At 38.5% G+C, this 9,683-nt stretch overlaps 1 protein-coding gene across 1 annotated transcript; it reads left to right on the top strand.

Moving 5' to 3' along the window:
- Nucleotides 1-2,750: 2,750 nt before the first annotated feature.
- On the top strand, nt 2,751-9,441 carry LOC145785836 (uncharacterized). Its single transcript, XM_082597542.1, has 4 exons — nt 2,751-2,969; nt 5,124-5,223; nt 5,740-5,806; nt 8,382-9,441. The coding sequence occupies exons 1-4, from the start codon at nt 2,830-2,832 to the stop codon at nt 9,221-9,223; spliced, it is 1,149 nt and encodes a 382-aa protein (XP_082453668.1). The 5' UTR covers nt 2,751-2,829; the 3' UTR covers nt 9,224-9,441.
- The last annotated feature ends 242 nt before the right edge of the window (nt 9,442-9,683 follow it).

Below are 9,683 nucleotides of genomic sequence, written 5' to 3'. Positions count from 1 at the left end.
AAACAGCCAAGCGTTAGAATCCAGAATCTGCGGTCCACGACATTAAGGTGCGAACAAAACGGCGCCAAAGTCAACGTAACAAGCTTAGAACCTTTTCCTCATTTTGTTAACATGTTTTGGTCAATTCCTCTTTGTCATGAGTTGCCAAGGGTGGTGGGGGGGGACTTGTATACCAGCTCTAAAAATCCTTATTCACACATAAACTTTCGTTATGGTTGCAGAGTATTATCATTCTATAAATTGAACTTGTTGTGTTGACTTTGGCGCCGTTATGTCTGCGCCGTTTTGCCTCTGCGCCATTTTGTCTCTGCGCCGTTTTGTTCGCGCCTTAATGTCCTGCTTCGCAGAATCTGTAATTGGTAAATAGCCTCCTAAATTGCATTTCACATCATATATACAGACTACTGTAGAGTAGTACTTTCACCAGTTTAACTATAAGGCCTTCTTGCATAAATGAGTTTTAGTGTAGTATACACAAAGGGGTATTACTTGATTTTTGTGTACTGTACAATATCCACTGCGTTTTCAGTTTATTCTTGGAAAGTTACTTCACAATCACATCCTTAAGTCCTAATTTAAAGTTTGTTTTAAGTGCCTTGTAGTGTTTTTGTTCATTTTTTCAATTTTCTAGTAAAAACTGGACAAAAAGGGTTTTTTTTGGGTTTTTTTATGGGTTTTTTTGGGTTTTTTTAAGTGGGTTTTTTTGAAAAAACCCGCCCGGGTTTTTTTGGGTCGGGTAAAATACCGACAACCCTGGTCACAACATCACCGTCACGTTTGCAACAAGCGAACCACTGTTTGCGTTCACGCAGCAAATCCTTGCGTTCCCAGTCACCATCATAAAATTTGCTTACTTTCGTAACATCGGCTTCTTTCATTGTGGGAATCTCTAGCAGCTCTCGTAGCAAGTCTGCCATTTTCTTCGAGCCAGACAAATTGTTTTCTCTCGAACGGCACTTCTTGATGCAGTGCGCGTGTTTGTGCTTAATTGTTACGCAATAGTACAATCATGTCTGCCCTTGATATGTGTGGCGCTGCGTGCCACACACAAATGTAAAACACTGAAAATATTGCGCTTTGGTGAAACGACTTTCAAGAAAGAAAAAAAAAACGTTATTTAGCAATACAAGTTTCCATTTGAATCGGTGTATTTTGTATGCAAACCAGGGCCCAGGGGTGCTCTCGCATTTATGTTGTTACCTCAGATTTTCATTTTGGGGTGCTCAAGCACCCTTCGCACCCCTGAAATGATGCCTATGGCCATGACATCTTTGATATGTGTTTTGTTTCTAATAACTTCATTTCTAATCTTGTCTCTTCTATTTATACTTAACATTACTCTTTCCATGTTTTTTTTTGTACTGCTGCCAGTTTTCTTGGTTTGTGAGTGACCACATTTCTGCTCCATATGTAACGATACAACGATGAAATGGTTCGGTTAAGTGGTGCCTCACTCCACTAAGTTACAGGGTCTAAAGTGGTGTTGCTGATTGCGTTTGCTGGCTAACACTCATATAATGTTATAGAGTTTAACATAGATATTTTTATTTTCAATCTCGACATGATGATATATTTCGATGATGTACAGCAACGGTCCCAAATCTTTTTCCTCTCACAAACCGGTTTTAATATGAAAATAGCCTCGCGAGTCGATGATAGGAAAAACGAAGTTTGATGTTCATTGTTCAGGCTACCAATACTTATTCGATCGGTCTACTTATTTCTAGCGGTTTATACATGCTAGATTCATAAAATAAACAGATAAAACTCAAGTTCAGAAAAGGAAACTGGGTTGCATAGAGTCTGGGAAGATTGCACCCTAGAAAGTTTTCACTAATTCAGCGTTGTTTTGATCTAATAATAATCACTTTTAGGTCCAATAAAAAATTTTGATTAAGATTTTCTTTAAAAGTTTTCAAGGATTTTCAAAGATTTCTTTAGAATTTTGAATAAAAAGTTTTGATTTAAATTTAAGTTATATATATACGTTTTAAACATTTCTATATCATACAAGTTTCTTCTGCACTGGATCAGATTTCATAACTCTTTTGTCAGTCAGGGATTGGCAAACTTGTTGCTCTAATCCTTTTATAACTTTTTAATGTAAGATCATACATTTTGCGATTGTAAAATGGATGTATAGAATATAGCTATAAATGTGGCAATGTTAGTTTTTGATAAAATAATGCATGAGGGGTGACAGTTGTAGTGCTAAGAACAATATTTGTAAATCACAATCAAGATAAAACAAAGTTAATGTAAGATCATACATTCTGCGATTGTAAAATGGATGTATAGAATATATATAGCTATAAATGTGGCAATGTTAGTTTTTAATAAAATAATGCATGAGGGGTGACAGTTGTAGTGCTAAGAACAATATTTGTAAATCACAATCAAGATAAAACAAAGTTCAGAAACTAGCATTTTTAGTATCAATCCAAACATAAAACCTAACCACTTTGTAAATCGATTTAACGTCTGCGGTCGTTGAATATTTTTTTGTAAAATTTGTTAACCACCAAACAAGTTGCTAGGAGGCTATACAGCAGCATTGAATGAAGCTACCAGGACATGACTTGTCAATATCTGTGGCTTGATTCATTTATTTTTTATTCCTTTTTATAATAAGACCAATGATAATACAAAATTTTCTGCCACTAGGCCAGTGTTGATTGTCTGATTAATGAAATTAGAAAATGTTGATTGTGAAATTTCTATAAACATTAATCAATCTGTTTTACAGAAAATAATTGAAGTTATTTTAAATGTTTTCTATCCTTTGAAAGGAATTATTCCAGATTTTTTACTGCGCTAGAATAAGATACAATGGCGTCCAGTGTTGCCGAAGAATTCCAATGTGCAATATGCGTTGAACCTCTGAAGAGGCCCATTCGTGTGCTAACGTGTGGGCATAGCTTTTGCCACAACTGTCTAGCCAGACTCTGTCAGAGCAATCAGGATAAAAGGTATCAAGAAAATTTTGTACAAATTGGCATATTTTGCTTTCATCGCAATACACAAGAACTTTATTTTATCTTTTTTACCTATAAATCATCGTCAATCTCCCAGTAGAATAACTTGTGACAAGTCGTTCCCACATCAGTGCTTCCCACATCAGTGGTTTCCATATCAGTGCTTCCCATATCAGTGGTTCCCACATCAGTGGCTTCTAAATCAGTGGTTTGCACATCAATGGTTGCTCATCAGTGGTTTCCCCATCAGTGGTTCCCACATTAATGGTTTCCACATCAGTGGTTTCCACATCAGTGGTTCCCACATCAGTAGTTCCCACATCAGTGCTTCCCACATCAGTGATTTCCACATCAGTTGTTCCCACATCAGTGGTTCCCACATCAGTGATTTCCACATCAGTGGTTCCCACAACAGTGGTTTCCACATCAGTGGTTTCCACATCAATGGTTTCCCACATCATTGGTTCCCACATCATTGGTTCCCACATCATTGGTTCCCACATCAGTGCTTCCCACATCAGTGATTTCCACATCAGTTTTTCCCATATCAGTGGTTCCCACATCAGTGGCTTCTAAATCAGTGGTTTGCACATCAATGGTTTGCTCATCAGTGGTTTCCCCATCAGTGGTTCCCACATTAATGGTTTCCACATCAGTGGTTTCCACATCAGTGGTTCCCACATCAGTAGTTCCCACATCAGTGCTTCCCACATCAGTGATTTCCACATCAGTTGTTCCCACATCAGTGGTTCCCACAACAGTGGTTTCCACATCAGTGGTTTCCACATCAATGGTTTCCCACATCATTGGTTCCCACATCATTGGTTCCCACATCATTGGTTCCCACATTAGTGGTTCCCACATCAGTGATTTTCACATCAGTTGTTCCCACATCAGTGGTTCCCACAACAGTGGTTTCCACATCAGTGGTTTCCAAATCAATGGTTTCCCACATTATTGGTTCCCACATCATTGGTTCCCACATCATTGGTTCCCACATCAGTGGTTCCCACATCAATGGTTTCCACATCAGTGGTTCCCACATCATTGGTTCCCACATCAATGATTTCCACATCAGTTGTTCCCACATCAGTGGTTTCCACATCAATGGTTCCCACATCAATGGTTTCCACATCAGTGGTTCCCACGTCAGTGGTTTCCACATCAATGGTTCTCACATCAGTGCTTTCCACATCAGTGCTTCCCACATCAGTGGTTTCCACATCAATGGTTCCCACATCAGTGGTTTCCACATCAGTGCTTCCCACGTCAGTGGTTTCTACATCAATGGTTTCCACATCAATGGTTTCCACATCAATGGTTCCCACATCAATGGTTTCCACATCAATGGTTCCCACATCAGTGGTTTCCACATCAATGGTTCCCACATCAATGGTTCCTACATTAGTGGTTCCCAAACTTTTAGTTCGTAACCAACGCACAGCTAAAAACAGAACCCGTTGAAGTGTCAGGTTGTGAAAAAACACAAATATTTTACTTTAAGTTGGATGCAAAGTTGTCTTCTTTCTACAATCTTAAAGGGCGGGGAAACCCAAATTCACTTTTTGCGAGTTTTTTGTTTCAGCGTGATGTCATTGTGTACAACATGCGTTTTAGCAAAAAAAAAATCCAAATTTTGTTGCCCTCGTCTCGCTAAGGCCGCTTTTGATTGATACCCGTTTGCGAGGTCTCGTTGCGCATCAAGCTGTGATTCTGTTCGCTGTGACGTCACAAGGTACATATAGTTATGGCCAAAAGTTTAAGACCAGACTTGATTTATGACCATTTTTGCATTACTTCAAAATACTGCATCATATATTGTTTCAGTTGCATCATCTTATATCTGATGCAGTATTTTGCGAGACGAGGGCAACAAAATTTGGATTTTTTTATTGCTAAAACGCATGTTGTACACAATGACATCATGCTGAAACAAAAAACTCGCAAAGTTAATTTGGGTTTCCCCGCCCTTTAAAGCTGCAAATAAAATACAATGCGACAATATAAGTTCAACAGTTTGCCAAACTGTGCAATGCAAAGTGGTGCAATTGATTTACAAAGCCAACTCTACTTGAAAATAAAAACGTCTTTTTGTCATATCCAATATTTTAAAACACAAAACTTACAATTTCTTTTCCACCATTGCAGATGTCCAACGTGTAGAAGTCCCATTGCGTTTCCAGGCAACGGAGTGGATGGAGTGTCCCGAAACATCGTTTTAGAAAACGTCATTGAGAGATTAGGAAATGTATATTCACTTTTTCTGTTCAAATTGATAAATCTATGATTTTAAATTTGACACTAAATCGAATTTGATTCTAAAATCTACGAAGCTTTGCTAATAAAACCCTGCAATCCTCGCCTCAATACGCAGTTGTTTGCCGCAGGCGCTTCCTGCCTGCTTAACTTTTTTTTATAATTCATCACATAATGCGTTTTTGCCTCGCGGAATTGACCGCCATGTGATGTGCCTTTCTCCCCTGCTTTGCCGTTTCCTTCTATGCATTTTGTTTTCAATTTCTTGTGTAGATCAGTTATTTATTTTCAATGTAGATGTTTTCGTTACTTGAAAAAGGCTAACATGTGTATTGTGTATGGCCGAAAACGTTCGTAGTTTATAGTTAATGTTCACTTTAATGTATTATGTTAAATGCCGTGTGGTTGCTTGGTTTTATCTGTCTACGGTTGAAGAAAGTCACCTCTTTACCAAAATCGTTTAATAAAGGCATAAAGTTTCCAAATTGAATAAACTTTTTACGTTCAGATGAAAGTTATTTCGCACACTGTCAAGAAAGAAGTTTTCACTCCTGCAACAGCCAAACAATTGCAAGGTAAGTAACACAAACGCTTGGCTTGTTATGGAATGCTACGTGATTTGAATACGGTTGTCCTTACTCCTTACTTTTACCGGACTAAATGGTACACAAACAAGTACTGGTGAAAAAATACTTGCATTACGCAAAAGTTAAGGATATTGCATATCTCACAAAGTTTATTAACTTGAAAAAAAAAGAAATCTCTCGCATGAAAACGGACATTCCAATCGTACAGCCAAGGTATAATAGCTCACTGTCCTTAACAAGCCCGTTTTTATGGTATCCCGGGATTGAGGTAAACTTTTGAGATTTTACCCCGAATTCTTTCAAAACCGTGAACTTGGAAACTTTATGCTCACTGCTAGAACATCGACACTGCCATCAGCAACGCACAGTGACGGGATGCCTGCGTCACATATCATTGGACAATCTCCCCATTCTCGCTAGCATACAAGCTGCTGACCTTCATCACGAAGAAGCCACTCTGTCTCTCCACCGACGAGCATTGGAGTCCACCAATCTGTTTCACTCCAACGTCTCTGCTCCTTCCAACGAGCAACCCCATCAACTGAAATCAAGACATCAACGAAGCAGATGGACGAAACATTTCTGCGGCTATTTGGGCGGACTATAAATTGAATTTTAAATGGAAGTCAAGCACCAACAGACTCCATTCGACGACGACACCTGCTCCACCGGTCTGACACAACAAAACCTGGCGTAGGTGCGCCTCAACCCTCTTCGCACGAGCGTCATGCTTTTCCGTTCAACCGTGCACCACTGGAGAATCGCCTCTTCCTCCTCCTGTAAATGTGGTGCAAAGGAACATACCGCAGGCAACATCATCAATGACTGGACCATCTTCAAGCCACTTAACAAAGTGGAAGGTCTGCTGCGTCTTGAATGATGAAGCCAAAGACTGGCTGCTCTCTAGTAGCCTTTCAGCTATTTCCAAGAACATTGCGAATTTGGCGTGACTCAAGGATTTGCCTTCGGCCCCAGACGCTTACACAACGAAAAATTTTCTCCATCAAGCAGTTAATTACTTCCTTGCCTGGTTTTAACACGGCTCTGTCAACAACAATAAAGCTTTCAAAGGATAGTTTGGTCTTCTGTTAAAATCAACGAAAAGACTGTCATCAACGCGCATCACTTTTGAAACACAAAAATTAAACACACGAAAAAAAATGACATAGTGTTTGTCTTAAAAAATGAGATACTGGGGTGAATGCAAACTTCTTCAACACAACATGATAGAACTAAAAAAATGTCGTTTTGGAACTTTCTGCCAAATACAAGTCCACTGAAAAAATTTACAATAGCTGGCTATTAATAATAGCGGGTATACCATAGCTTACCCCACACCATCCCTGTCAACTCTACTGGCTGCCGACATCGTCGCAATTTCAATTACTAATCCAGGGCTACTCAACTAATGTTAGCAAAGGTTCATTTTGACAAGATGAATATTTTTGCGGTCCGATGAATATTTCATATGCAACCACGAAAATTAAACAACCAGTAGCCTGCGAGCACCGAAACTCTTTTCAGGTAGTATGTAACACGACTTGGATTTTTATCTGACACAAACAAAGAAATAAAAAAGGAAAAAATGTATTGTGTTTCTTTGTAGTGTAGCTGTGTGGATCGCACATCAGAGAAAACGGGAAAGCGTTGGGGGGTCTGGGGGCTAAGCCCCCAGCTCCTTGGATAATCACAAAAAATTGCTTTTCCCTAATGGAAATCTGTTTAAAGAGGCCCTAAAATGTGGCAATGAGGTTATTCTTCCAGAAACCCGAGGTCCATCTTCAACACCCAGAAAGTCCGGATTCGGACCGCGGTCCGCCAGTTGAGTAGCCCTGTACTAATCTATCAACTGTTAAATCAATATTTCAAAGAAAACGAGAGGGTTTAATGTTCTATTTTTATGAATTCTAACAAAAAGGCATTGATTGGTTTTGATTTGGAATGGTCATCCCAAATAATGACCGACAATATGATACGAAAACCCCATTGATATAAACTACAGTATTAACCATCGAGCATATGTAGCAGTATTTTTACATTTTCCTATGTCAAGTAGCTGGAAAACGCTCAACCAATTGAATATGAGTGACCCTTTACCCAAGGGTGTGGGGAGTGGTAAACACGGCCTTGCGTGATTTAAGCTATTGATTGAATATTGAGCTTTGGCAGCTACTTTTACATTTATTTATTTTCTCAACATGACAATCAATATTAGACAGACTAAAATAAATGGCTCCCGAAACAGCTGTGGGACATTTCAGCGAAAGTGGGGGGGGTAACATTGCTTTTAAGCATCGACCACGATGAAGCGTAAAAGTATCGACCGAATACATTTTAACTGTCTGCCGCCACCTGGCGGAAAATACAAGCGCTACGTAAGATTCAAATACGCTTCGGTTGAATCCGTTACATCCATGAAGTGGTTAATCAATTAAAACCACATTTAAGATTTATTAATCCAATTAATTACAAGTTCAAAAATTATTAAAAAGTTTATTTCCATTCCAGTGCACAAATTTCATCTCTGATCGTTCGATCGTTTTACAATTTCATGATTTAACAGGTTCTGCAGCGACATGTCAGCAACAAAATAACTTCAAAAAAGCGGTGGAAACTGTGCAAATGATCATCGACTATGTCGAAGGATGGGACAAGTTACAACCAAGCATCGACCAAGCAAAATGCTTGTTGAGTTCGGAGAACATTCCAGAAGTAGAATTTGTTTGTGTTTCGATTGCATCCATCGTTGATGCAAATCAATCGTCACGCTTGACCGATCAATCACGTGACGTTTATGATGAGAACATTAGGAAATTAGTTTTGAAATTTATGAATGTGAAAAAATGCGATTGCGCAATCTCTTTGGTTCGTTGTAGATTTCAATTTATTAAGAATCACTACGACGGGGAAAGTAGGTCAGATAAGCTTGAAAATATTGGTAGGTTGATGATGGAAATATCCTCTGAATTGTCCAAACAGCAACAAATTAAACAACAATGTTCATTCATGGAAGAAATACTCGATTTTATGGAAAATATGAGTAATGTTCATTTAAAACTTAAATGTAAACAAACTAGTTGTTTTTTGTTTCGCTTTAGTTTCTGCTGCCTCAAAGCAGCTGATTGGTACAAAACGATCGCAAGAAACGAATCCGCAATTACATTAATGAAAACAGCATTCAATGTTGAAGCAAATCAATATTGTATATTTCGATCGTGCCACAATAACATCGGAGTTGGGCTTCAAAAGACAAACCAACTATTTAAAGCAAAAGCCGCTTTCACAAAAGCTATTGAAATGTACAACACAACCAGTGATTGGGCGAGTGAGGAAGATAAATTGGCGAGTATTTCTTTATCTAAGAACAATTTGGATATAATTGAAAGAAAAATTTCGCAAATTTAATTTTTTTTAAGGATTGCAATTAGAAAACAAGTTGTTTTAAAATGACTTTCAATAAAAGCTTTCGTTTTGAAAAAAAATTCATGAACTTGATCGGTTGCTGATGAATTGATCATCCTGACTTGTGACGTAATAAAATATTTTTAATGTTGATGTTTCACAAATAACATTGGTTGCGTCATATTTGACTAAAAACACTCGTTTGTAAAAGAACAGCAGCCAGCCACTACCGATAATTACAATACGGTGCACATCGAGTGCCACGTTTATGACAGGAACATAAAATCATAGCCGTACGAGCCAGGGGGGCAGCCCCCCCTGTTGTTTCAAAACGTCGCAAATTCGGGCAAAAATTGCTATATTATGAAAAGCTACAAAATTGCTTGAATTAAGAAAAACTATAATATCTTTTACCTATCGAACTAAGTACAGCCTCTTATTTGCACAAGAAATGTGCCGCAAA

The sequence above is a fragment of the Aplidium turbinatum genome, chromosome 16 (assembly GCF_918807975.1).
Source record: "Aplidium turbinatum chromosome 16, kaAplTurb1.1, whole genome shotgun sequence".
Taxonomy (NCBI): domain Eukaryota; kingdom Metazoa; phylum Chordata; class Ascidiacea; order Aplousobranchia; family Polyclinidae; genus Aplidium; species Aplidium turbinatum.
This window is presented reverse-complemented; position numbering and strand designations above follow the sequence as displayed.

Bases quoted from the DNA above. Each gene is read 5' to 3' on its own strand.
- LOC145785836 (XM_082597542.1), top strand. From the start codon at position 2,830: ATGGCGTCCAGTGTTGCCGAAGAATTCCAATGTGCAATATGCGTTGAA. The intron at 2,970-5,123 runs GTATCAAGAAAA...CCACCATTGCAG, and splicing joins CAGAGCAATCAGGATAAAAG to ATGTCCAACGTGTAGAAGTC. The intron at 5,807-8,381 runs GTAAGTAACACA...ATGATTTAACAG, and splicing joins AACAGCCAAACAATTGCAAG to GTTCTGCAGCGACATGTCAG.